This window comes from Lampetra fluviatilis, chromosome 54, assembly GCF_964198595.1.
Source record: "Lampetra fluviatilis chromosome 54, kcLamFluv1.1, whole genome shotgun sequence".
Classification (NCBI taxonomy): Eukaryota; Metazoa; Chordata; class Hyperoartia; order Petromyzontiformes; family Petromyzontidae; genus Lampetra; species Lampetra fluviatilis.
In genome coordinates, this window is record NC_136328.1 from 4369889 (window position 1) to 4397116 (window position 27228).

A 27228-nucleotide genomic window follows, 5' to 3' on the forward strand; every position below is an offset into this window, starting at 1 on the left:
AGTGACGTCATGGTACGGTGTGTCACTATAAGTAATGAATGGGTTGTTGGATTTGTACAGCGGTCTTGATATGCGGTCGCATCTTGATATCGAGAGGCAGTCACTCATAGGTCTCTATGCGAGTCTGTGGGTCTCTATGTGAGATTTTAAAAGAAGCTAATCGTTCAGTGGGCTTTACCTTGTAAAACAATTATCTTTCATTAGATTTTGATTTAAAGCTTTCGTGACTGCAGGGATTCATATTCTTGGTTCTTTCGGTAAAGTCACGTAGAAGGGAAATAATAAAATGATAATATGAAATATATGTTTTATATTTTTATTATTTTATTATTTCCTTTCTACGTGACTTTACCGAAAGAACCAAGAATATATCTATTTATATTTGTATTTTTTTAGTGATTTACTTGCCTTCCCTATACTTTGCACTCCTATCGTGTTTTTGTATTGTTGTTGTCGTAACGTTCTGACCCGCTTCTACTGCACATCTGTTTAAAAAAAGCTTTATAGCTCATCGGATTTCTCCAGTTTTAGCAAGTAATCTGTTTCTCGCTGCAGTCGATTCAGGGTTACATGATGTCACCGCAGAGCCCAGCCGCGACCATCGGGAACAGTAAGCGGGGCTGACGTCACAACTACCCACGCTCCACCCTCTTCTTCCTTTTGGTGGTGACGTCACCACCGAATGGGTGGTTAGTGGTGACGTCACCACAACACCCCCTCAGTAGTGGTTATTAGAGACGTCAAGTCACCACCAAGGAGGGAGGTTAGTGGTGACGTCATGTCGCCACCGGGGAATGGTGGTTGGTGGCGACGTCATGTCACCAATGGAGAGTGGGTGGGTTAGTCGTGACGTCACGTCGACTGTGCCCGAAGGTCGGCGACTGCTCCCTGCTGCTGCTCGCTACCGTGATGGTAAAATGCGCGGCGCTTTTCACCCTCCCGCTCACCAACTCACCCACTCACCCACCCGCTCACCCGCCCACTCACCCGCCCGCTCACCAACTTACCCACCCGCTCACCCGCCCACTCACCCGCTCACCCGCCCGCTCACCCACCCGTTCACCCATCCACTCACCCGCTCACCCACTCACCCGCTCACCAACCCACCCACTAACTCACCAACCCACCCACTCACCCACTCACTCACCCACTCACTCACCCACTCACTCACCCACCCACCCACCCACTCACCCACCCACCCACTCACCCACCCACCCACTCACCCACCCACCCACTCACCCACCCACCAACCCACTCACTCACCCACTCACTCACTCACCCACCAACCCACTCACCCACTCACTCACCCACCCACCCACTCACCCACCCACCAACCCACTCACTCACTCACCCACTCACCCACTCACCCACTCACCCACCAACCCACTCACCCACTCACTCACCCACTCACTCACCCACCAACCCACTCACCCACCCACCAACCCACTCACTCACCCACCCACTCACTCACCCACCCACCAACCCACTCACCCACCAACCCACTCACCCACTCACTCACCCACCAACCCACTCACCCACCCACCAACCCACTCACTCACCCACCAACCCACTCACTCACCCACTCACCCACGACAATCGCCAGCGCGCTCCCCAAGCCCTCGGGCTGAGCGGGGACAACTCCCGTTCAGCCCGAATCGATTCCCCATTTCAGCTCCCTCACACGAAGCGATTGAAGTCGTCGTGAGTCAGTCGTCGGTGAGGACGCGCCGAGTGATGAGCAGTGCTGCCGATTTACTTGTCGGGGGTGAGGTTTCGTAGATTGTCGTCGTTATTAACCGGCGTGGCACGATCACGGCAAACTAGTCGGCGCTGCGTTTGAATGGAGCGGAACTCGGAATCGCGATTCGCTTCGCGGGGTACGAATCGTGGGAATCGATCCAGGAGCTGAAGAGCCGAGAACCCCACCACGGTGGGTGGGGAGACACGTACAGTACAACGAGCACAGTACAGTGCGTGTACTGTAGTTAGAGTACAGTCTTCGCGTACTGTAGGTAGAGTACAGTGTACGTGTACTGTAGTTAGAGCACAGTCTACGTGTACTGTAGGTACAGTGCACGTGTACTGTAGTTAGAGTACAGTATACTGTAGTCAGAGTACAGTCTACGTGTACAGTCAGAGGACAGTATGCGTGTACAGTCAGAGTACAGTGTACATGTACTGTAGTTAGAGTACAGTCTGCGTGTAGAGTCAGTACAGTATGCGTGTGCGGTCAGAGTACAGTATGTGTGTACAGTCATAGTACAGTGTACTTTTACTGTAGCCGGAGTGCAGTATGCGTGTACAGTCAGAGTACAGTGTACGTGTTCTGTGGTCAGAGTACAGTACAGTGTACTGACATCGACTACAGGACGTATTTGACAGTAGGGCGCGCGCCGTTTTGGAGCTACATTAAGCGCGTTTGCACTGTACTCTCACGTGTACTGTACCCCACGTGCAGTACAGTACCCCACATGCAGTACAGTACTGTGCCTACAGTAACGAACTGTAGTTCTGTCCGTGCCGTGCCTGATGAAGGTAGGAGTAGAGTAGAGACTGTAACATGCTACGGCTTGTACCCGTGCCAATCGTTATGTAACCCCCCCACCCCACCCGATTAAGAACCTTCGATTAGCACGGCTGGTTATGTACGGTGCGAAAGAAGTTCAGCATTTACATCAGTAGACGGCCTTTGCCAGTACCAACATATAATAATAATAATTGGGGTTTTTCCCTTTTTTTAGCAACCCAACTGAAACCTTTTTACGAGGATTAATGTCTCCATTAACCACAATACTTGCAGTCAAAATGCAAACAAAAAAAATATGATCATATATGTATTATATCCTTGGTTCTTTCGGTAAAGTCATGTAGAAGGGAAATAATAAAAATATAAAACAAAATTCTCACGACGTTTCGACTGCAACACATCACGTGTGAAATCCACAGCAAGAAAATTTGAAAAAAGAAATTTTTATTGTTTAATATTTTTATTATTTTATTATTTCCCTTCTACGTGACTTTACCGAAAGAATCAAGAATATTTATCCCTGCAGTCACGAAAGCTTGAAATCAAAATTAATGTGCATTGCACTTGAAACTGATTGGTCCACACCCAAGGGAGGGCTTTCTTTTGAGCCTCCATCCCCAATTGGTGCTTGACCAGAGGACGCCAAAAGTTCAGCATTGCCACACGTGTTGTACGGGTAGCACGTGTATTCCGACTGATGCTCCTGCTGTTGTGGAGTGACTCATGCAGCCAGCTATGGCTGCAGGGTTTTGGTAGTACGTGTTGTTTGTGTCGTTTATTGTGAAAATCCCGTCACAGTTCCTACTGTTTCATTGCTTTCATGGCTTTATTTTGGGGATTTCGAAAAGTTTTTTGGTTTGGCCATGCTTGTTTGTTGTAGTACGGAGTTAGACTGATGGACTTAATCTAAGTTGTCTTGTGGTTGTTGTTGTTGTTTGACTTGCATCCCACGGGATTTGTGCACACAGCGTTGGTGTGCGGTGTTTTTTTCTTCAATATTTTGCTGTCTTTTCTTGGATTTTCTGTTTGCACTTAGTCACATATTCACTATAAGATGTTTTCTTGTTCATGTTTTTGTTTTTTGTTTGTTGCGGTTGCACCCGATTCAAGAGCCGAATGGCTCACAGGGAATATACCTAATAAATTAACTTGAACCGTCAGGATAGGGTGGCCAGTCTTCATGTATAACGCAGCATGTGCTGGCCTGGTTACAATGTGTACCTGTTACAATGCAGAGTACGTACTCGTTGGTACGGTGTGCATGTTTAAAGTGCACTTTGTACCAGTACGCACAAGCAAAATTAAATGTACAATGTGTACATGTACTCTCTAACACATGTACTGTCAAAGAGTATACGGTATAGATACAAAGACAAAGATCCCCCGTGTAGCCTTAACAGACTGTTTGGGGCAAGTGCTGTTAGCGAGCACCTATGAAAGCCGGCACGGCACACGAGGGCTTGGGTGGCCAGCACACCACGCCCGGCCGCCTTTGTCTCCCCAGTGGCGATATTAACACACCGCACCAGGTACTCGTTTAAGGCCGAGTCCACCTAGAGGAGGCCCAGGACCGATTCAGATAATCGTCACTGGGTGTTGGCCGTGAGCGGTAATCGAACTCGGGTTTGCCTGGCTCGTAGCGCTAACCGCTGCACCACCGCTCCACTTACATACATACACGCACAGATGTACGGACATAACGCTTTGCTGTATTAGAGCATTTCCTTGTGATTGCCACTTCGTAAAGACCGTGCCCATACTTACACACCACACCACGTCGTTGTCGTGTTTGCGATGCATGTGTCACTCGATATCTTGGACGACCTTTGCAAAACGAGATGCTCCCATCTCAAAGGGATCAACCGGGTTAAAAATATTCCAATACATAAATGATGAAATGAAAAGGACGAGGAACTGCGGGCTGCGGGATGTTGCGAAGTTGCTGGGGTGTGAGACCGTGATTTCTTTACACGCTTTTTTTTATTTAACTCACTCTGTTGTTGTTGTTGTATCCTCAAATCTTGTAACTCAATTCTTACCCACTTTCCAATGTGGTATCGACTGCAAACTTTGGTATACTTATGTCATACTGATGACCATGCTATATTCTATCATAAAAATATATATTTTAAAACATTATTTTTTATATGTAATGTTTCGGCTTGGGTCTAATTGTCCACGCTCAACTGACGTTGCATGTATATCACCACGGCCCCTTACGTTCTGGCAAACTTCGGGGCCACTTCCTGGAGTCGTGGAGTTCTTCCATTACTAGTACGGTACATTTCATAAAAGCGTGTTTTTAAAAGTTTTTTTTTATATATTACTTATTTATTCCCGTGTGGAGGTTCCAGCTTTCTCCCCCCCCCCACCACTCCCCACCATCACAATAACCCGCGAGCCACACCCTCATTCACGCATTTCAGAATGTTAATTTTTTTTGGTAAATGATCGTCCTGGAGAAATCCGATGAGCCGTGAAGCTCTTTTTTTTGTTTTGGATCGCACATTTGCTCGTGTGCAACCGGACACTCGACGTGCACAGGCTAGTGAGGCAGTGTCCCAATGAGGCGGTACAGCAAGTAGATTATTATTGTGCTTCTGCGGCCGTCTGGAACGTGCTTTCCTCCGGATGTTAGGAAGCCGCTCAAGCAATGCACTTTTCAATAATCTAGATTGAAAATTCATTTCTTTGAAATTGCTTTTTATCTTCAGTTTGTTGTCCTTCCCTCCCGTACCTACGATTACCACGTTTGGCTACGTACGGGGCAAAAGAAGTTCAACATACATATAATAATCCCCCCACCCTCTCTCCGAGCGATTCGATGAATTGCCACGACTTGGAAATCGAGATTTATTTTATGAATCAATTATGTCTTGACTTTATATATTTTATTGTTCCCTTTAAATTTGTACATCATTTTGGTTTGCCCCCAATATCTGCCTATGGTGTAACATGTGCGCACGTGTTGATTTTTTTTTTTGCCCGTGCAAAACAGTTGGAATTTAACCCAACAGACCTTTGAGACTAGGGGAGGCGTTTCTGGGCAAATAATTAAATGTTGCCGTACGTTTGGCAAGACTCCACCTGTGTAGCGTAGCGGCCAGCGCGCTGCACTACAAACCCGGCGACCCGAGTTGGATTCCCGCTCGCGGCCAACACCAGTGATGATTATCTGAACCGGTCCTGGGCCTCCCCTAGGTCGACTCGGCCTCAAATGAGTACCTAAGTGCGGTGTGTAAACATCGCCACTCGGGAGACAAAGGCGGCCGTGCGTGGTGCTGGCCACCCACCCTTTCGTGTGCCGTGCCGGCCTTTCTAGGTGCTTGCTAACAGCACTTTGCCCAACAGTCTGGTAAAGCTATACGGGGGATCTTTGTCTTTGTTTGTCTTGTACAGGCGCAAGTGCTGCCACCGCTGCTGTTGCTGCTGCTGGTGCTATGTCGCCTGGGCCCTGCATCCCACTTCGTCCAGGGGCAGCCCAACGACAACGTCGCAGACTACGACGACAACGACTTTGCCGAGTTTGAGGACGCAGAAGACCATGACGCATGGCCCGGCGCTGCTCCAGGTGAGGAGGAGGGAGGAGAGACAGGAGGAGAGAGAGGAGGAGGAGGGAGAGGAGGAGGAGGGAGAGGAGAAAGCTCTCCAGCTGCCAGTTGTCTCAGTGTTATTCCCACGAGGGGGTTTCTCCGATCGCGAACGCCTCGTGTTCACCCATCGACGGCTCGCAGCACGAACGCGACACGACCCTTAGCCTGTGTGCGTGGAAACCACGCGGGGGTCTCGTCCACAAATAATTCTATAGGAGGCAATGAAGAGGAGGATTACGCGCGTGATAAATCACTCACTTTTATTTTTTTTGGTTTGGCCATGTTTGTTGTAGAACAGAGTTAGACTGATGGCCTTAATCTAAGTTGTCTTGTGGTTGTTGTTGTTGTTGTTTGACTTGCATCCCACTGAGATTTATGCACATTTTTGTGTACGGTGCTTTTTATGCAATATTTTGCTGTCTTTTCTTGGATTTTCTGTTTGCACTCAGTCACATATTCACTTTAAGATGTTTTTTGTTCATGTTTTTGTTTTTTGTTTGTTGCGGTTGCACCCGATTCAAGAGCCGAATGGCTCTCACAGGGCTATACCTAATAAATGAACTTGAACTTGAACAGTTGGGGTGACGGAATCAGAATCTTTATCGGAATGAGAATCTTTAATTGTCCTGGAGAAATCTCCGGGAGGTGACCGTCACGCAGAGGTCGCAAATGGGTACCCGATTGCGACCTCTGGGGTGAAGCCATGTTGCAGGCGCGGGTGGGTTGATTCTAGGAACTTGAATTGTGAGAAGAGACAAGACGTTGGGAAATGAGTGACAAACAGTGACTCACGGCCTACCCGTACCCGGCCGCACTAGGGTCGCAAACGGGTACGGGTAGCCGGGTATCGGGTAGGGTGTACGGGTATCGGGTACCCGGTTGCGACCTCTGCCCTCACGCGCTCCCGTGCTCGTTCCGTCCGCGGTCACGCAGCGGCCTCGGCTCCCAAGGCGACCCCGGGGTCCGCTCGCGGCGACCACGACGACGACGAGGTGGGAGCCGAAGCCTCTCGGGACGAGGAGGGCGACGAGGAGGACGACGACGACGACGGGATCGTGCAGGACGAGCCGGACCTGGACGACGTAAGTGACGCAGACGTTGCGTGGACGTCCGCCGGGCTCCGTTACCTGCGTGGGTCACTCTCGGTCATTTTCTGCCCTCGCCACCTTTCACTGGGACAAACTCCACGTTAAGCAGTCACCTTTGCTCACTGGTTTCCGCTCCTCCCACAAAACTAACTCACCCCCCACGACCCCTTCATCTCCCCCTCGTAACCACCAACGTTCCTGCTGCCTCTTCATCATCTCGCTCCGTGGCTACAACTAATTCACAATCTCCATGGCAACCACTCACTCACTCACAATCTGTCTCCATGGCGACCACTCAGTCACACCCTCTCTCTCCATGGCAACCACTCATTCACAATCTGTCTCCATGGCGACCACTCATTCACAATCTGTCTCCATGGCAACCACTCATTCACAATCTCCATGGCAACCACTCATTCGCAATCTCTCTCCATGGCAACCACTCATTCACAGGCGAGGTTTTTAACATCTCATACAAAGACAGACCCACAGAGACCCATAGACCCATACAGCAGACATCGTCAGGGTCGGGGATCGAACCCCCGACCAGGCGAGGTAGTTAACATCTCGCTACGGGGGGAGAGAGAGCGAGACACGCAAACTCCAAATATACAGCAGCAGGCGTCAGGGTCGGGATCGAACCAACGACCTCCTTCTGCATACCAGGCGAGGTAGTTAACATCTCCTAGTCACCGTGATGATGAGAGAGAGAGACACGCAAACTCCAAATATACAGCAGCAGGTCTCAGGGTCAGGATCGAACCCACGACCTCCTGCACAACAGGCGAGGTGGTTAACATCTCCTAGTCACCGTGATGATGAGAGAGAGAGAGAGACACGCAAACTCCAAATATACAGCAGCAGGCCTCAGGGTCAGGATCGTACCCACGACCTCCTGCACACCAGGCGAGGTGGCTAACATCTCCTAGTCACCGTGATGATGAGAGAGAGAGAGACACGTACACTCCAAATATACAGCAGCACCAGGCCTCAGGGTCAGGATCGAACCCACGACCTCCTGCACACCAGGCGAGGTGGCTAACATCTCGCGGCTCCCCCAACTCTGCCCAGGTGGACGAAGGGGACGTGTACGACGAGGAGGAGTTCGAGGGGATGGACGGTCCAGCCACCCCCAAGCGGCAGGGGGAGCAGCCCCTGCACATCCGCCAGGTCAGCCGCTTGCGGCACCTCGTGCGTCCGCCGAGCACGGAGCCCCCAGCTAGAGCAGGCGTCTCTCGCGCCTCGGTCGTGGGTGCCAACCCCCGACGTGGCGCCGCTCCCGCGGGTTTCCCGTTTCTTCGTCGCGGGCTGGCGCCGTGACGGGGAATTTGTACGCGGCAGCCGTTCGAGACGAGTGGGGGTTGAGCTCAGAGGTCGCAATCGGGTACCCGATACCCGTACCCTATCCGATACCCGGCTACCCGTACCCGGCCGGGTACGGGTACCCGTTTGCGACCCTGGTGCGGCCTGGTACGGGTACGGGTAAGGAATCAAAACCCGTTTGCGACCTCTGGTTGAGCCCGAACGGGCCCCTCTCTCGTTTTGCCCCGTGCAACTCTCGTGTGACCCGCAAACGCTCATCGCGGGGTGGGGTTGGCCGTAAACGTCACAAACGGAACTTGGGTGCCGATTCCAGCTGCTTTGCTTCCCCGCTTGGCTGTGGTTGTCCCGGCGAGGCCTCCGCACGAACGCAGCGGTGCGTGAGAAATTCCACGGCAACGATTCGATCGGCGGTTTGCACGGATGGCAAACACCGTACAGCGGCCCCTCGGTTAACGATATTAATTGGTTCCACGAAAACCATCGTTAATTGAATTTATCGGTAATCGAACGTATGAAAATACAACATGTATCTATTCACAAAAATGTATCGTGAATAATAATGGGACCCCTACGGGAGGTGGATCGGTAATCGAAATATTGTTCATTGATGGCATCGTAAACCGAGAGACCGCTGTATAACAGTAAAACCGTAGAATGGAAATAATAAAATAATAAAAATAAAACAATTAAATAATTCTCGCGACGTTTCGGCCACAACGCAAGCAGCCGTCCTCAGGTGAAGAACAGGTCTGTCTTCTCGACAGACCTGTTCTCCACCTGAGGACGGCTGCTGAGGATGGCTGCTTGCGTTGTGGCCGAAACGTCGCGAGAATTATTTAATTGTTTTATTTTTATTATTTTATTATTTCCATTCTACGTGACTTTACCGAAAGAACCAAGAAGATGAATCCCTGCAGTCATGAAAGCTTTAAATCGAAAAGTAAAACCATAATTTGAATGATAATTATTCTGATGTACGCCATCAGTTTTCGTTCCCGATGACGTACGCGTACGGACACAAGGGGGGGGGGGGGGGGGGCGTGTTTCGGTGACGGTGAGATCCACCGGTTTCCTGCAGGTCCCCTTGGGCATCCACACCGGCTGGGACCGCTACCAGCTGGAGATCCTCATGGCGGCCGGCCTCTCGGCCTACATCCTCAACTACCTGTTCGGGCGCAACAAGAACAACCAGCTGGCTCAGGCCTGGTTCAACGCCCACCGCAGCCTGCTGGAAACCAACTTTGCCCTCGTCGGTGAGTTTCATCGGACCCGTACAGTTGCGTAGAGGTCCGTGGGGTGAGCGCAAGGACGGCCACGGACGTTATGCAGGACGGCAAGTCCTCGCTTGCAACGCGCGGTGTTGGAAACGCGCGGTGTTGGAAACGCGCGGTGTTGGCAACGCGCGTTGTTCGCAAACGCGGCGTGTTTTTGCTGTAACGTGGTTCTTCCATTCGGGAACACGGACTGCATGCCGTTAAAATGCGGGAACACGCGCCGTTATGGCATGGAATGTGCACCGTTATAACGCGGCTTCTGAGCAATCGACGAACGAACTACTTTCTTGAGCTGAGCGGTACAGTGATACGGCAATGCGGCGGCGGCGTACCCTCAGTGAATTGTCCCGCCAAATCACTGCCTGGCGTGCGTAGCGCACCGTATCTCGGCGCACATTTACCGTCGCGTTATTTGTGGGGAAATCGTTTCCTTTTTTTTTGGAACGCAATCGACTGCGTCCAACGAGGACTCGGCCGTACGCAACTTAGTTTAACTAAGTTGCGTACGGAAAGCAAGCGAGAGAGAGATAGCGAGCAGCCGCGCTTTGAGCCGCCGCTGTTTCCTCCCCCCCCCCCCAACTCCTCCCCCGAGTTGACGTAAAATGCCGATCGCTCGCTGAGTCTCGTCTCTTCTTATCGACCGCAACCGCCCAGGTGACAACGGTACGGACAAAGAGCCGACGAGCACCCTGCAGCTGGCCCAGGAGAACGACCACGTGTTCAGCCTGTGGTGCTCGGGACGGGCCTGCTGCGAAGGGATGCTCGTGCATCTCAAGGTAGGCCTTTTTTGGGCCGAGTAAAGGGTCGACGTGGCCGATGCCGGCAGCCGCCACCGCCGCCGCCGTCTCCTTCACGCAGTGGATGGTTAAAGTAGCAAAACGGGTGACGATGCGAACCATGGGGTGTGTTTTAGCCGGCCTGCGAGTTGTTTTGTTGAAAAACAAAAAAAAAGTAGAGACACACCGGGGCAGCAACGGTAGTTGCGGCGATTTTGCGGGTCCGTGCAACACCCAAACTGTGGACTGTATAGTAAAGCCCACAGAGATTCGTAGAGGCACGTGGAGACTCGGTGGATATAAATGCGGTATATAGAGACACACAGACATCTGTACCGGGTATGGGTCAGTCATACTATGTCACCTGGGGCGCGTTCCATGACCACCTGCCAGCGTGCCTTCGACACTTCACGTGGCCTCGAAGTCCACGGTAGCCCAGCACAAGCGCCGTGCTTAACGTGGTCGCCACTTAGTGGCGAATGTCGGTCGTGGTTGTTGTTGTGTCACGCTAACATTGGTAACGATGCCTCCACCCCGACCCCGACACAGCTGCTGAAGCGGCAAGACCTCCTGAGCCTGCTCACCCGAATGATGAGGCCGGCATCCGACAGCATTGTGAGTGTCTCTGGCCGACGTGGCCGCGTGATGTCGCACACAGATCTCGGTCCGCATGCCTGACGGTGATACTGAGAGATGTAGGAGGTCGCCGGTTGTGGGTCAGAGGTCAGAGCGCTGAGGGTCCTGGGTTCAAGTCCAGGCAGCTGCCTGCGATTAAATCGGGTCCTCGTGTGTTAGTGAGTTGTCAGTTTCGTCTGGTCGCCAATGACCGCGCACAACAAAAAAACCCACCGTCGGAAATGCTGTTCTGCACTCGACGTGGCAAAATTTTGGTCCCCCGACGATTGAATTACTGCCTTGACCATTATGCGACGGGACCTCGCTCTCACATGCAGTGTGAGCGAGAAGCGCCGCACCCTAACTGTGTGTGGACCAGAGGTCGCCCGTCTCTCGGATGTGGCCCTTCGATGAAATCCCCTTCCGCTGGCTGGAGCCGTTCTCCCAACAAAGTGGGGGGGGGGGGGGGGTGGGCAGGGGGTGTCCACTGCTATGCGAGAATTTTCCGAAAGGGGTGCCTCGTCCCGTGACGCGAGGCCGATTGCACGGTTGGGATGCAAATGGGGGAAAGAATTTCGGAAACAAATAACAAGGTTTGTGGGGCCAATTGTTTTTACGTAAAAACCTTTTTGGGCCATGGAACATCAAGCGAAGAGTGAGGGTGGGGGAGGCGTAGAGTAGTAGAGTAAAGGATGTAATGAATGGGAAGAGAGGAAGAAAGGATCGGGAAAGGGAAGGGTTGCTCGGACGGAAGTTCCCAAACGACGCACAAAGGGTGGGGGGGGGGGGTGGGGGGGGTGGCAACTGGGGTTCACAATGAAGCGGCAGGAAGGAAGAAAGAAATGATGAAGACCACCAGGCCGGAAGAGGGGCAGAAGGAATGAGTGGGCCGAGATGTCGGGGATGAGAGGGCGAGGGGGGAAAGGGAGGAAGAAGGGAAAAGCAAGGAGCGAGCAGTAGCGAGCTGCGAGTTGGAGGAGCGGGGAGTTGCGGGGAGATCGCGCGGGTGGATTAGGGATGATCCGGAGTGCGGGCAACGAACGGAGGGACGGTCGAGCCGATTGAGACGGGAGACGTTGGACTCACCGCGTGTGGTGGGGTGCGTGCGTTCAACCGCGTGTGACAGCACGTGAGCGTGACGATGAACGCGGAAGACATGGAGAGCTTGGTGTTCATGCTCGGCAGCAAGCGCACCGTTGCCAAGCTCCACAAGGAGCTGGAGGACCTGGTGAGTTTTGGTTTTGCTCGGCAAACATTCACCGGGCGAGACCGTCGTCCGCTCCGCAGTGGACGTTGAACGCGATAAGCCACTCCGTTGAGTTGCTATCATTTTTTTGCTGGGTCGTTTCTGACAAAGAAGCTAATTGATCAGTCGGGTTTACCCGGTAAAATAAATAAAATATTGTTTTAAGTAATTTACTTTGCTTACATTTCCTATACTTTGCACTCCGATCGTGTTTTTGCATTGTTTGTTGTTGTAAATGTCTGTCTTGCCCCTGCTGGACATCTGTGAAAGAGACCTTTATAGCTCATCCAGATTCCTCCAGTCTCAGTAAAGATTCTGAATCTTGAAAGCGGGTTTGATTTCAGTCGCAAAAAAATCGGCGCTCACCCGCGAAACGATCGCCGATCAACAGAGAGATTAGTCGCAAGCGAGGCAGTCGACGTGCACAGCCCTCGAGCAACGTTACCGCACACGTCGAGGGGTCTCTGTCGTCAAAGCGCGTCGCGTTGATCCGCAAGTCGTGCGAGGGGCCCATGGCGGTGGCGGCGTTGACCTTCCGCCCCGTGAACATGTCGTTCCAACCAGAGCCACTTTTGCCCGGAGAAGCCCAAGTCCGGCTCACGCTTCGGTTTGCCCGACTCGGTCGCCATCCTCAGCGAGAGCGGCGAGGTGTCCGACGCCATCCTGGACGACCGGGTAACCTCCATGGCGCGTCGCTCTGCTCTGAGAAGTCTGTAACTTTGTGTTTCCGTTTGTACTCGCAGCGTCCATGTGTTTTGTGTCCGTCCGTCCCTCCCTCTTCCTCCCTCCTTCCCTACTCCCCTCCCTCCCTACTCCCCTCTCTCCCTACTCCCCTCCCTCCCGACTCACCTCCCTCCCTACTCCCCTCTCTCCCTACCTCCTTCCCTACCTCACTCCCTTCCCTACTCCCTCCTACTCCCTCCCTCCCTCCCTACTCCCCTCTCTCCCTACCTCACTCCCTTTTCCCCTCCCTCCCTCCTACTCCCTCCCTCCCTTCTCCCCTCCCTCCCTACTCCCCCCCCCCCCTCCCTCCCTCCCTCCTACTCCCTCTCTCCCTACTCCCTCCCGACTCCCTCCTTCCCTACGTTCCTCCCTCCCTACATCCCCTCCCTCCCCCTCCAGCCAAGCCAGCAAAACTTTTTTTCCCAATATCCTGTAATAAAACATTCACAGCAACGCGTCGATGCGCGTGGGATGTTGAGCGACGCGGGAACCCAGCTTGACGCTGTGGAATTCGCGCGGTGAAGTCACCACCACGGTTGTCCAGTCAGACAACTTTTGTCGTATTATGGTACGATTAATACAGGCTTGCATACCGCACAGCTCCATGGGCACCTGCTCAGCGTGCAAGAGATCAGCGAGGTACTGCGTTCAATTTGCAGCTGGCACCTGGTGTGTAACGAGCGACGACCTCGGTGTAACAAGCGTAACTTTAAACGTCACGGTTGCAAATGTTTGTAAATGCTGTGGATTTGCTCTCCGACACACCGGTGTGCTGTTCTAGTGACGAATTGGCCACGTTCTGTTTACGTGACAAACCTCCTACTGGTTGGCTGTGTCGGGTGGTGGCGGGTTTAACGACACACATTTATATATTTACGCGATCTCACCGATTGCAAATGTTTGCCTTGCAGATGGTCACCTTGCTGAAGAACAACGCGGAGAAAATCGAGTCCATGCACTTCTCCGATCAATACTCGGGAACCAAAATTGTTCAAGAGTAAGTGGGGGCACGGCGGGGGGTGGGGGAGAGGTGGTGGGGCGCCGGGGGGGGGTTGCACGTAGTCGACATCGTGCACCGCGCACGGTCACCACCGCCGTCGTTTCACGGATTTGTCGTTTCCTAACGGCAGGAACACCTCATTTTTCTCGTCTTCTTTAGAGAGGGGCAAGCGGTCAAGCCGCCGGAAACCCAGAAGACCCTTTTGTTTACATTTAACGGTGAGTTTGGGTTTGCTCGGGGGGGGGGGGAAAAAATAATGTTTGCCAGTGGAGAGTTCCCACGATGGTGACGCAACGATTTGAAGGTGTCGCGGGGATGCGTGAAACGTGAACGCCGTGAGTGCCAACGCGTGTTTCGCGTCGCAAGACTCGCAAGACTCACAAGGCTTTGTGTGTGTTAGTTTGTGCGTCCTTCCCCGGCACCTCCGATTAGCATGGTGAGAAATAAGTTGAACATACAGACAAGAGAAAAGCCCGGTTTGAGGTTATTTCATAAGACTCGGGGAGGATCCTGCTGTCGTGGGAAGACTCATGCCACTTGTTTCCCAATTAAGTCAACCGCGGTGTAACCATTCCCCATTTTGGAATTATTTAAGCGAGCGATGCCGGTACGTAGAGCGGCCTTCTACTCGTCTTAGAATGACGCTACGAGGTCTTTTAAATGTTTTTTAATAATAAAATAGGTTTACATTTTCTCAGCTGTCTCCCTGACAGACCTGGTCTTCACCTGAGGACGGCTGCTTGCGTTGTGGCCGAAACGTCGTGAGAATTATTTTATTATGTTTTATTTTTATTATTTTATTATTTCCCTTCTACGTGACTTTACCAAAAGAACCAAGAAGATGAATCCCTGCAGTCACGAAAGCTTTAAATCGAAATTTAAGGTTTACATTTTTTATTATTATGACGACTCAACGCGAGCCCAGTACAAAACGCCGATCACACAACAGAGGGGGGGGGGACAGAAACTCCCCGAACAGCAGCCCCTGATTTCGGCGCGACAGGTGCCCAACGAAGGGGGGGGGGGGGAAATTGGGCTCACTGCCCCCACCCAGGCGTGGGGGGACCACGTGCGGAGACGGGAAGGTTTATATGGGGATGGCACGGCACTGGGTCTTTCACGGTCGCTGTGAAGCGGATGACGCGTAGTATCACATGGTTAATACACAACCGCAGCATTAACCGGGGCGGCCTGCCGGATTCGAACCGGGGCAACCGCTTCTACCGCTGGGCCCCGGCGGTACTAAAGGTGGGTGGCTGTTCGTTGGGGCTGTGCGCAGTGCCAGGGAACGGCAGGAGCTCCACCCAGGACATGGAGGCGATGCTGCCGCTCATGAGCATGGTCATCTACAGCATCGACAAGATGAGGAAGATCCGGCTCAGCAAGGAGGTGAAGTCTCCACTCTGGCACTCGGGGGGCGGGGGGGGGGGGCGGGCAGGCGCAGACGCTGTTTGATGAACGTGGAACGTTCGACGTTGCTAGCGCATTGCCGTCTGTTAGTAACCAACATCCCTCGTCCTGTCTGAAAATGTTAACAAATATTTGGTGCTTGCCGCTGCATTTGGCAGCGGTCGTGCAAGCACAATTAACAAAAAACTCTACACGCTCGTCAACAATTGATCAAACGGCTACAAAAACTCAACATTCGTCAATATTGACGATTTGCTACTTGTGCTCATTTCCCGAGAGGCACGAATGAGCATCTCCGGGTTGGGCTCCGTTTTCGAGCATCGCACATTCCATGGGAGAGCGCCCGGGGGGGGGAGAGCGCCCGCGAGAAAGCGTCCGTGCGCATTTCCTCGGGTCGCGCCGCTCGTTGTCGCAGGCCAAGCAGAAGGCGGACCGCAACCGGTCGCACGTGGCCGAGCTCTACCAGAGGCTGGGCCACGCGCAGAGGCAGGAGGCAGCACAGACGCGGCGCGAGGACAAGCGCCGCGCGGAGAAGGAGCGCATCATGAACGAGGAGGACCCCGACAAGCAGCGCCGCCTCGAGGTGAGGGGAGGGGGGTGAGGGGGGTGGGGGGCAAGGAGAGTGAGGGCGGTGGGGCTGGAAGCGGCGAGATTTATTTTGGGGCGCGGGGTCTCCTCGGGTTCTCATGGACGACGGGACCTCGGGGAGCGATGGGCGGTGGATGCTTCCGTGTGTGTGTGTGCGTGCGTGTGGGTGTGTGTGTGTGTGCGCACTTTTGGTAAAACGCCGACCGTTTGAACGTCGTGTCCTGCCTGCAGGAGGTGCAGCAGCGCCGGGAGCAGAAGAAGATGGAGCGGAAGCAAACCAAGATGAAGCAGCTCAAAGTGAAGGCCATGTGATGGAAGTGGCAGAGAGAGGTAGGAAGAGAGAGGGAGCAGAGAGGGTGGCAGAGAGAGAGGAAGAGAGAGAGAGAGAGAGCACGGTGCTGTGCCTGCCAGCCGTGGCATCGGCCGCAGGGGATTTTATTTTAAGCCAAGGGGGGGGGGGGGTAAGGGGCTTGTACGGAGGGCGTGCATCGCTCCTTGTCCCTACTGCTGTTGATCATTACAGTGGTAGCAATTTGTATTGTGTCAAGACTCCAGCTTTCGTTGTAATTAAATTCGACCGAGAGTGGGAAAACTGCGTGTGGTAGTTGTGTTTTGCGACGCGGTTCGTGAAATGTGCCGGTGACCTGTGCTGTTGTTGTTGTGGTGGTGGGTGAGGTCACTCCGGCCAGGAAGAAGTGCTGTGTGTGCTGTGCGTGTGTGTCGTTTAGTGTTTCTTATCTGGGCCATTGCCTCCTTGTGTGAATTAATAAAAAAAAATACAATAATTATAATATCGGATGAATTGGATACCGAAAGAACTATGCAATTGTTTGGCAAACTACTGTAGAATCAAAAAGTTGTATACCTTTTTAAAATAGTTCCAAGCATTTCACATGGGGTGTGGGACACACATTAGTTTGAATAAGAATTCTTTAATTACGTGACAATAAAAAAATGTAAAAAAAAAATTTGTTGAAATGTGATAACGCGTAATGAGAATATTGAGGGAAATGTCTCAAAATGATCATCTGCAAGCGCAGGACATTGTTACTTTAAAAGTATCGTTCACGCAGATGTCGATGGGTAATGAATGAGGCAATCGGACGCACGGCTAAGGATATGGGGAGGGAGAGACGTGGAGAGAGATACAGACACGCGGGGATAGAGACGAACATGGGGAGACAGATGAGATAGACACGGGGAGAGTGACACGGGGAGAGTGACACGGGGAGAGATGAGACGTGAGGAGATGGACACAGACATGAGGAAATGGACGCCGAGAAAGACGTGGAGAGAGAGGAGAGAACATCAGTGGTGAGCAGCGCAGGGCACTGCTACAAAATCCACTGTGGTGTTGTACAGCACATCTACGCTCCCACGTCATTCACCAACCTGCGGCGCACAGACGTGGGGGAGGCCTTCATCCAGCAGTGGATTGGCAACGAGGGCCGATACGTACACCGTAAGGGCAAGGGATTAGCCGCTTCAAGGGCTTCCACTTGAATGCCTTGGCAGCCCAAAGCTTCATATTGTTAGGTTTTTTCGGTAAAGTCACATAGGTGAAAAATTTAAATTAGTAAAATAAAATAAAAATCACGACGTTTCGGAGGCAACACAAGCTTCCGTCTTCAGGTGGAACCGTCACAGCACGATAGCTGTATCACTTTTATCACTTGATACAGCTAGCACTTGATACAGCTATCGTGCTGTGACGGTTCCACCTGAAGACGGAAGCTTGTGTTGCCTCCGAAACGTCGTGAATTTAATTATATTTTTATTTAACTTTTATTAATTTAAATTAAAAATTTTCACCTACGTAACTTTTTTCCGAAAAAACCTAAGAATATGAATCCTTGCAGTCACGAAAGCTTCTAGAATCTAGAATCCCAAAGCTTCTTAACATCTGAACCATTCCCCCGATGCCCTGATGCTGTCTAGTCTATGGGATCCCCCCTACACTCATGTCTCTGCCCCCCAGTGGCAACTGTCCCTACGGCCAACTGCAGCATCGGCCTCCCAATGGGCGAGCATTCGAGTCTGCCAGGCTGGAGGAGGGGACGGGAGAGGGGGGGTGGACGTTGCTGTGTGGACTTTAAAAAGAAAACCTCCCGTGCAAAGTATTTCAAATGCGTACATAAAAAATTTAAAATAATGATAATTGAATTTTATTGGCTTGGATCGCGTAAATGTATAAATGTGTCGTAAAACCCGCCACCACCCGGCACAGCCAACTTGTAAGGGTTGCTACGTGGCCAATTCGTCACTAGTACAGCACACCAGGTGTGTTGGAGAGCCAAGCCACAACATCTACAATCTGAGTACGACGTTTCGCCAGTATATACAACGAGCTTAAAAAAAACCTCATGGATATTAGTCGCGAAAGCCTCGGTGTTAAACAATTCCAATTTGTAACGCGCACAATTTTCACTCGCCCCGAAGGCCAGCGGCGACACTGGGGCGCAGAGCTCAGCTCGGAGATCCGCTCAAGTAAAAAGAGTGAAATCAACAAAAGAAGATTCTAGATTTGAAGCTTTCGTGACTGCAAGGATTCATATTCTTAGTTTTTTTCGGTAAAGTCATGTAGGTAAAAAAATTAATTTAAATTTTCGGTACCGAAAAAACCTAAGAAAACAAAAGAAGATGTTGCGTTTGAGAAGGCGCTTCAAGAAGGGGTGGGTAAAAAATTCACCCGTAAAAACAAAGTTTTTCACTATAAATCCTTTATATGCGTGGCGGCTAGAGTCATCTCGTCCTCTGGCTTGAGATGGCTGCCACCTATGGGTCAGATGATTGCCTGCCACCATTAAGCAATTGGTAATTAAATATAATTAATTGTCACGTACAACGAGTCTGTGCAAAATGTCAGCTCGATTGGATCACGGGAAGTGGGTTAAAAAACGACCGAAATATTTGCACGGTCGTAAGCGCGCAAGCAAGCAAGCGCGCAAGCAAGCAAGTGAACTTAATATAAAGGATTTAAAATGAGTCAGCGCTGCGAATGTGGAGTGGGGGAGGCGTGGTAGTGGCTGTGTTCCAGGTCGGAGGAAGGGCCGACGACTGGGAAAAACGACGCATGGCGATCGTGGTCCTGGATTTGCACGAATAATGTTGGCCCAACTTTCCGTGTCGGAGCTCGCCGTGGTATGTCACGAACGGCTATACAAGACCTGCGATATCGCGATGATCAACTATCAGTTTCTATACTCTTTGGTTCTTTCGGTAAAGTCACGTGGGTATAAAATAAAACAAATCACGACGTGTCGGGTGCAACACAAGCGTCCGTCATCAGGTGGTTTCTCTTCAAAGCTGCAATTATGACTTTTTTTTTTATCGCGTTGCGTTTTGTGCTTTTCTGTACTCGGAATAAAGATTAATCGAGCGGCTCTGCAACGGGAAGATCACTCGACGCACGGATGAAACAGGTCTTCTCGCTGTTGCAACTTTGAACACAATCCGTTTCGCACATGCGCTGCTGCAGTAATACGAGAACGATTACGTCACACGGTTACATCACGCCGTATTACGTCACACGAGCACGATTACGTCACACGAAACCGTTTACGTCACGATTGTCACTATTCATTGGGATTTACCCCAGTAAAACAGCTTATACTGGTAGGAACCTCCTGGTTACACCAGCCCACAGGGGATTATTATGTCTGTCCGTCGTGCATCCAAAAATGGGAGGGGTGGGTCTGGGTGGAAAGGGGAGGGTGGGGCTGGGTGGGGAGGGTGGGGCTGGGTGGTGGGTGGGAGGGGTGGGGCTGGGTGGGGAGGGGCTGGTCACCCCGTGGTGCCCTTATAAAACTCAACGTTTAACCTACTCACGCCGGCTTGTGCCCGCCCTCACAGTCGGGCATATTTGCGGAATACACCACGCCGCCGTTGACCCTGGCCATTGACCGAGCAACCCAACGTTCCTACCAGCTCCCTCCGCAGGAATGTGTTAAAGCGCAGCTTCAATTCACAAAACCCAACCACGTGGTCTCTCCCCGGCACCCTTCTCACCCCCCTAAAACCACGTGGAAACAGTCCTTTAACGAGCCGCAGGTTGCCGACCCCTGCCTTAAAACCACGTGACCCTCACCTTCCAAACCCAACCGACAGCAACAACCGCCAGTCGGTACGAAGTGTGCCAGGCTACGTGCACGTTAAGGCCACGTGACGTATCGAACGCCCGCTGGCAAGGTCACGGGACAGACCCATCAGGTGCCACGGGTTGACCGACTGAGATGACTTGCTGGTCGATTCAACAGCTGTTCTCCCTACTGTGCCAAAGACCAACCAATAACCAACGCCCTCCATTCGCCACTAATAAACGGTGACGTCACCACGGTGCCCGTGCCAGGCCAGGTGCACTTTGAGGCCACGTGAAGTGTAGAAGGCTCGCTGACAGGAAGGTCTCGGGGCAGACCCGGGTGTCATGGGTTGACCGACTGAGATGACCGGTAAATGCACCACCTGTGCCCCCTACTGTGCCAAACCCAACCAATATAACCAACGCCCGCCATTCGCCACTCAGGGGCCGTCCATAAATGACGTCACGCACCTAGGGAGGGGGGGGTCAGACATTTTTGACGAGGGGGGTTTTTCGAAATGTGACGTCACATCAAAATGCGCAACTTTAAATAAATATAAATGTTTTCTCCTACAACATCAGAGTGCAGCGCCACATTAAATACGCACTACAATGACAATAGTTTAAAGCGATTTGAAGCATGTTTTATTTTCAAAATGGAAATATGGTTTTGGGGGGGGGGGGTGCAGAGCTTTGTGACGTGATATTTGAGGGGGGGTCTGACTTTGTGACACCGTGTGACGAGGGGGGGCGGTCAAAAATCGTCCTTAATCGCGTGACGTCATTTATGGACGGCCCCTCAGTGACGGCTAGGTCACCACGGCGCCCGTGCCAGGTTAGGTGCACTTTGAGGCCACGTGGTCTCTCACCCCCATCCCCCCCATCCACCCACCCACACCACGTGACTCGTGGTGTGGGTGGGTGGGAAACCACGTGGTCTCTCACCCTCATCCATCCCTCCCACCCACACACACACACCCGGAAACCACGTGACTCAGCTCGCCACACCCCCTCACCCCCTCAACTCCTCCCACTCCGGGGTCACGTGGTCGGAGCTATCGGGCCGTGCGAGGGATCGGAGGAGTAGGAGGAAGATGGCGATGGCGGGCGAGAGTTTGATGCGGATGGAGGAGGTAAAGCAGCGGGCCGCGGCCGGCCGCCTGTGCCTCGTCATCCACGGCAAGGTGTACGATGTCAGCGACTTCGCCGCGGAGGTGAGGCTGTGATTGCTGGCCACTCAGCTACCACCAACCCTCTTTGTATCTCTCTGTGTGTGCCGTGCCGGCTTTCATAGGGTGCTTACTCGCTAACAGCACTTGCCCTCACAAGTCTGTTGAAGGCTACACGGGGGAGCTTTGTCTTTGCTAGGTGCTACTCACAGCACTTGCCCTCAGAAGTCTGAAGGCTACACGGGGGAGCTTTGTCTTTGCTTGGTGATACTCAGCACTTGCCCTCACAAGTCTGTTGAAGGCTACACGGGGGATCTTTGTCTTTGCTAGGTGCTACTCACAGCACTTGCCCTCAGAAGTCTGTTGAAGGCTACACGGGGGATCTTTGTCTTTGCTAAGTGATACTCGCTAACAGCACTTTCCCTCAAGTCTGTTGAAGGCTACACGGGGGATCTTTGTCTTTGCTAGGTGCTACTCACTAACAGCACTTGCCCTCAGAAGTCTGTCGAAGGCTACACGGGGGATCTTTGTCTTTGCTAGGTGCTACTCGCTAACAGCACTTGCCCCCACAAGTCTGTTGAAGGCTACACGGGGATCTTTGTCTTTGCTAGGTGCTACTCACTAACAGCACTTGCCCTCAGAAGTCTGTCGAAGGCTACACGGGGGATCTTTATCTTTGCTAGGTGCTACTCGCTAACAGCACTTGCCCCCACAAGTCTGTTGAAGGCTACACGGGGGATCTTTGTCTTTGCTAGGTGCTACTCGCTAACAGCACTTGCCCCCACAAGTCTGTTGAAGGCTACACGCGGATCTTTGTCTTTGCTAGGTGCTACTCGCTAACAGCACTTGCCCTCAGAAGTCTGTTGAAGGCTACACGGGGGATCTTTGTCTTTGCTAGGTGCTACTCGCTAACAGCACTTGCCCTCAGAAGTCTGTTGAAGGCTACACGGGGGAGCTTTGTCTTTGTGGTGTCTCGGATACCCGGGCCGACTTCGTTGACGTCCTCGGGGTGATTCGATTCCTCGAGTTCGTGGGGACGACATTCCTCGAGAGAGAGACGCAGAGAGACACACTTATTGTGTGCCTGTATTGAAACGGCTGTACGCCGTATGGACCTGAAAATTCAATCTCCCTGTACAAGAATACGGGGTAAACTGTATGGGTTGACAGGTATGATACTTTTTTCCTACGTGACTTTACCGAAAAAACCTAAGAGTACGAATCCTTGCAGTCACGAAAGCTTCAAATCTAGAATTAAGGTATGATACTATACACGACACTGCTATACACTACTCAATACACTACACTACTATACACAACATTATACACTACACTACTCTATACACTACACTACTACATACCTGTCAACCCTTTATTACTGCCTACCTTCCTATAGACCAATTCAAACCTTATATTGGTCACCCCGACCTTGAAGCCAGCCCTCCCAACACCACCTGCATTTTTGAGACCCTGCACCTGAATAGGGAAGTGAAACGGGGGAGTTCCATGAGGTGGTTTGGAGGTCAGAGACGTCGAACTTGGGTGGGTACGTGTCCCGGTTGGGTCCTGTCCAGCCGTGACCGCGTGCGGCGAGTTTGTGTTACCGTGGCCCGGCCTCCAATGACTGAGCACAAAAACCCATAAATTTCACACTTGGATAATAAAAATATCGGTTTGACTCTATCATTGGGGACCCTCTTTGCCTTTATCAAAATGACGAACAGATTTCGATTTAAAGCTTTCGTGACTGCAGGGATTCATCTTCTTGGTTCTTTCGGTAAAGTCTGTCTACTCGACAGACCTGCTCTCCACCTGAGGACGGCTGCTTGCGTTGTGGCCGAAACGTCGTGAGAATTATTTTAGTATGTTTTATTTTTATTATTTTATTATTTCCATTCTACGTGACTTTACCGAAAGAACCAAGAAGATGACAAACAGAATTAATAGGTAAAGTCACTTTATGTGGCTTACGTGACTTTAACGAAAGAACCAAAGGGTATGGATTCCTGCAGTCACGAAAGCTTCAAATCATGATAGAATTAATAGGCTTTATCCTTTGTGGTCGTTGCCTGTTGGTGTCCTTTGGACGAACACTGGTGAGATATGGCTATAAAGGAGGTCGTCTCTGGTGTAGACCAATAATTTGCCAAGACAAATGCAGAGATTTATCAAAGGAGGTTTGATTGCACGTCTTAGCAAAAGCATGATGTGTGCTTAATGCCCACTTGATGCCGTGCAATAGATTAATCTTCTTGGTTCTTTCGGTAAAGTCACGTAGAAGGGAAGTAATAAAATAATAAAAATAAAACATAATAAAATAATTCTCACGACGTTTCGGCCACAACGCAAGCTGTCTCCCCGACAGACCAGGTCTTCACCTGAGGACGGCTGCTTGCGTTGTGGCCGAAACGTCGTGAGAATTATTTTATGATGTTTTATTTTTATTATTTTATTACTTCCCTTCTACGTGACTTTACCGAAAGAACCAAGAAGATGAATCCCTGCAGTCACGAAAGCTTTAAATCGAGAATTATTTTATTATGTTTTATTTTTATTATTTTATTATTTCCCTTCTACGTGACTTTACCGAAAGAACCAAGAAGATGAATCCCTGCAGTCACGAAAGCTTTAAATCGAAATTTAGCCGTGCAATAGCTTTGTCTCTTTGCTGTTTGAACATCTTAACACCTCCTGTATTATTGCCGAAAAAGGGTAGAACCTATTCTCTTTTCATCGGTTTGCCTGTATTGCAAACTAATTAACCTAAGCCTCATAGCCAGAGTGTGTCAATAATTGCGGGGAACGGTTGTGTAGCGGTTAGCGTGCTGCGCCTCGAACCCAGCCTCCCGAGTTCGATTCCTGGCCAACAACCACCGCTCATAGGTCCACTCGGCCTCAAATGAGCACCTGGTGCGGTGTGTAAACATCGTCACTGGGGGAGACAAAGGCGGCCGGGCGTGGTGTTGGCGGTCACCGCCGCCACCCCCCTTGTGCGCCATGCCGGCCTTCATAGACGCTGCTCGCTAACAGTGTCCGATGAGAGCGGTTGTCAGGAAAATGTCGGATCGAGGCTGACCCTTGCCATTTAAACGTTCCATCTTATTGAGGGACTGCTACTGTGTGTCGCCTTGGTGTGGTCTGGGTCTCTGTAGTTGTTGTTGTTGCTGCTGCTGCCTTGCTCAAGATTGATAATTCGGACTTATACAATCAACGCATTAATTTCCCACACTGTACGCGTGCGAAAAAAAGAGTTTTCACAGCCCTGTCGGATTCCCCCTCCTCCAGCACTGAATCTTAAGCTTCTGACTGGGATGGTGTTGATGGTGTTGATCGTGATTGACCGTACTTGTCCGCGTTGGTCCCCAGCACCCCGGCGGCGAGTCCGTGCTGCTGGAGAAGTCCGGGAAGGACGCGACGGAGGCATTTGAGGACGCGGGTCACTCGGGGGACGCGCGCGACATCATGCAGCAGTACTACATCGGCGAGCTTGAAACGGTATGTGCACAACAACAACAACGGCGGCGGCGGCCGCCAATCCCCACCGAGTGGCGGTGACATCACCACGGCGCCTGTGCCAGGCCAGGAGCACTTGGAGGCACACCTGTTCACAGACTCACACTTACGGGACTCCTCGCACTTATGGGCTCGCACACGGAGATTCATCTTCTTGGTTCTTTCGGTAAAGTCACGTAGAAGGGAAGTAATAAAATAATAAAAATAAAACATAATAAAATAATTCTCACGACGTTTCGGCTACAACGCAAGCAGCCGTCTTCAGGTGAATAATGAAACACTGCTAAGCTTGGAGCGTATATTTAAGCTGGGTTGGAGGTGGAAGAAGAGCGCCTTGACAAAATAATATATATACGCTCCAAGCTTGGCAGTGTTTCATTCTTCACCTGAGGACGGCTGCTTGCGTTGTGGCCGAAACGTCGTGAGAATTATTTTTATTATGTTTTATTTTTATTATTTTATTACTTCCCTTCTACGTGACTTTACCGAAAGAACCAAGAAGATGAATCCCTGCAGTCACGAAAGCTTTAAATCGAAATTTAACCATGGAGATTCACTCGCGCAGAATCGCACACACATAGACTCACTCACAGACTCAATTACAGACAGACTCACAGACTCGCACACAGTGTGAGACTTGCGCTGAAACGCACACAGAACCTTAGACTCACTGGCCAGACTCGCACAGACTCCACCCACACAGACTCACACACACAACAACAACAACAACAACCGCCATTCGCCACTAAGTGGCGGTGACGTCACCACGACGCTTGTGCCAGGCCATGTGCACCCTGAGGCCACGTGAAGTGTCGAACGCCCGCTGGCAGGAGGTCACGGGGCAGACCCAGGTGCCACGGGTCGACTGACCAAGATGACCGAGATGACTGGCTGGTGCACCACCTGTGCCCCCTACTGTGCCAACTTGCTGTGCTTTAGCCACCCGGCGCTCCGCTCGTTGTTGTGAGCGTCGCTCCTCCGCCCTCCGTTGTTGTTGGAGGGCGACTGCCTCCAACTGCCCAGTAGCGTCCTTCACGAGCCTCCTCCACTGAGGCCGATCTTGACACCGCTGGTACCAGTCATCGGCAAGTCCACTCAGCTCCACGTCCTCCTGTACCACATCACTCCATCTCTTCTCTAGCCCGTGCCGCGCCCGTTTAGCCCCCTCGATCCGGCCGAACAAAAGCTGTTTAGGCATGCGGTGGCTGGGCATGCGGGCTACATGACCCAGCCAACGCAGCCTTGCCTGCCGGAGGAGCTCACTGATGGGACTTTGCCCAGATCTTTCAAGGACTTGTGAGCTCCTCACACAATCCAGCCTGGTTAAACCCAGGATGGATCGTAGGCAGGCCAGCCTAAATGTTTCCAACCGGCGAAGATGCTCCACTAGGGGGGTCCACGTTTCGCAAGCGTAGAGAAGGGAGGGAATGACCGTGGCCGAGAAGACCTGAAGCTTCGTGCGGAGCGACAGACCAGGTAGCTTCCACACAGCGTTACGCAACCGATGAAAAGATATTGCCGCTCGACTGATTCGGAGTGAGACCTCTGCTGTTAAACTGGAGCCGGTCATAAGCACACTGCCCAGGTATGGGAAACTCTCCACTCTCTCCACAACTGCCCCATCACCGATTGGGAGTTGTGGGGGTGGAGTGCCCGATGGTACAAAATACCCAGGCAGGTGCTTAGTTTTGGTGGGGCTGATGGTAAGGCCCCACCTCTTAGTGGCACGCTCCAGTCTCCGCAGCAGCGTCTCCAACTCCTCTTCTGAATGAGCAGCTATTACCAAATCATCGGCATACATAACGTGGTTGACCAATAGGGAGCCATCCCTTGATCGCACCCGGGCGTCGATCAGCCTCCCATTATATCTGTACCAAATGGTAATTCCCCCGGTACAAGCTATTGAAGGCTTCACGAACTACGCAGTCGAAATAGATGTTAAATAATGTGGGAGCCAGAGGACATCCCTGTCGCACCCCAAGGTGTACAGGGAAAGGCTCCGACTCCCGGCCACGTAGTTTTACCCGGGCCCGCTCACCATCATGAAGGTCCTTAATGATCGTGAGCAGAGGGTCAGGGACTCTGAAAGCACGAAGAACAACCCAGAGCCCAGTCCTACTGATGGTATCATAGGCCTTGACCAGGTCAATAAAGCACACACACACACTTACTCACACACACAGACTCACACACACACACAGACTCACAGACTCAGACAGACTCACACAGAGATACACACAGGACTCGGATGCACTCAGAACTCTCACTCACACAGAGACTCGCACAGAGACTCCACGCAGACGCA

At 51.7% G+C, this 27228-nt stretch overlaps 2 protein-coding genes across 2 annotated transcripts; both read left to right on the forward strand.

Moving 5' to 3' along the window:
- Positions 1–807: 807 nt before the first annotated feature.
- On the forward strand, positions 808–17123 carry LOC144949633 (PAT complex subunit CCDC47-like). The gene is made up of 14 exons (XM_078879611.1): positions 808–912; positions 5927–6098; positions 7054–7202; positions 8280–8378; positions 9610–9784; positions 10460–10581; positions 11131–11196; positions 12323–12424; positions 13007–13117; positions 14077–14162; positions 14325–14383; positions 15445–15554; positions 15991–16158; positions 16395–17123. The coding sequence occupies exons 1-14, from the start codon at positions 910–912 to the stop codon at positions 16473–16475; spliced, it is 1503 nt and encodes a 500-aa protein (XP_078735737.1). The 5' UTR covers positions 808–909; the 3' UTR covers positions 16476–17123.
- Positions 17124–21280: 4157 nt separating this feature from the next.
- Positions 21281–24999, forward strand: LOC144949485 (cytochrome b5 type B-like). Its single transcript, XM_078879406.1, has 2 exons — positions 21281–21455; positions 24777–24999. The coding sequence occupies exons 1-2, from the start codon at positions 21336–21338 to the stop codon at positions 24963–24965; spliced, it is 309 nt and encodes a 102-aa protein (XP_078735532.1). The 5' UTR covers positions 21281–21335; the 3' UTR covers positions 24966–24999.
- Positions 25000–27228: the final 2229 nt, after the last annotated feature.

What these genes read in the sequence shown, in the direction of transcription:
- LOC144949485 (XM_078879406.1), top strand. Translation starts at nt 21,336, where the DNA reads ATGGCGATGGCGGGCGAGAGTTTGATGCGGATGGAGGAGGTAAAGCAG. An exon ending in TCAGCGACTTCGCCGCGGAG is followed by an intron (nt 21,456 to 24,776) that starts GTGAGGCTGTGA and finishes GTTGGTCCCCAG; the next exon opens with CACCCCGGCGGCGAGTCCGT.
- LOC144949633 (XM_078879611.1), top strand. An exon ending in GGATGCTCGTGCATCTCAAG is followed by an intron (nt 10,582 to 11,130) that starts GTAGGCCTTTTT and finishes ACCCCGACACAG; the next exon opens with CTGCTGAAGCGGCAAGACCT. An exon ending in AGATCCGGCTCAGCAAGGAG is followed by an intron (nt 15,555 to 15,990) that starts GTGAAGTCTCCA and finishes TCGTTGTCGCAG; the next exon opens with GCCAAGCAGAAGGCGGACCG.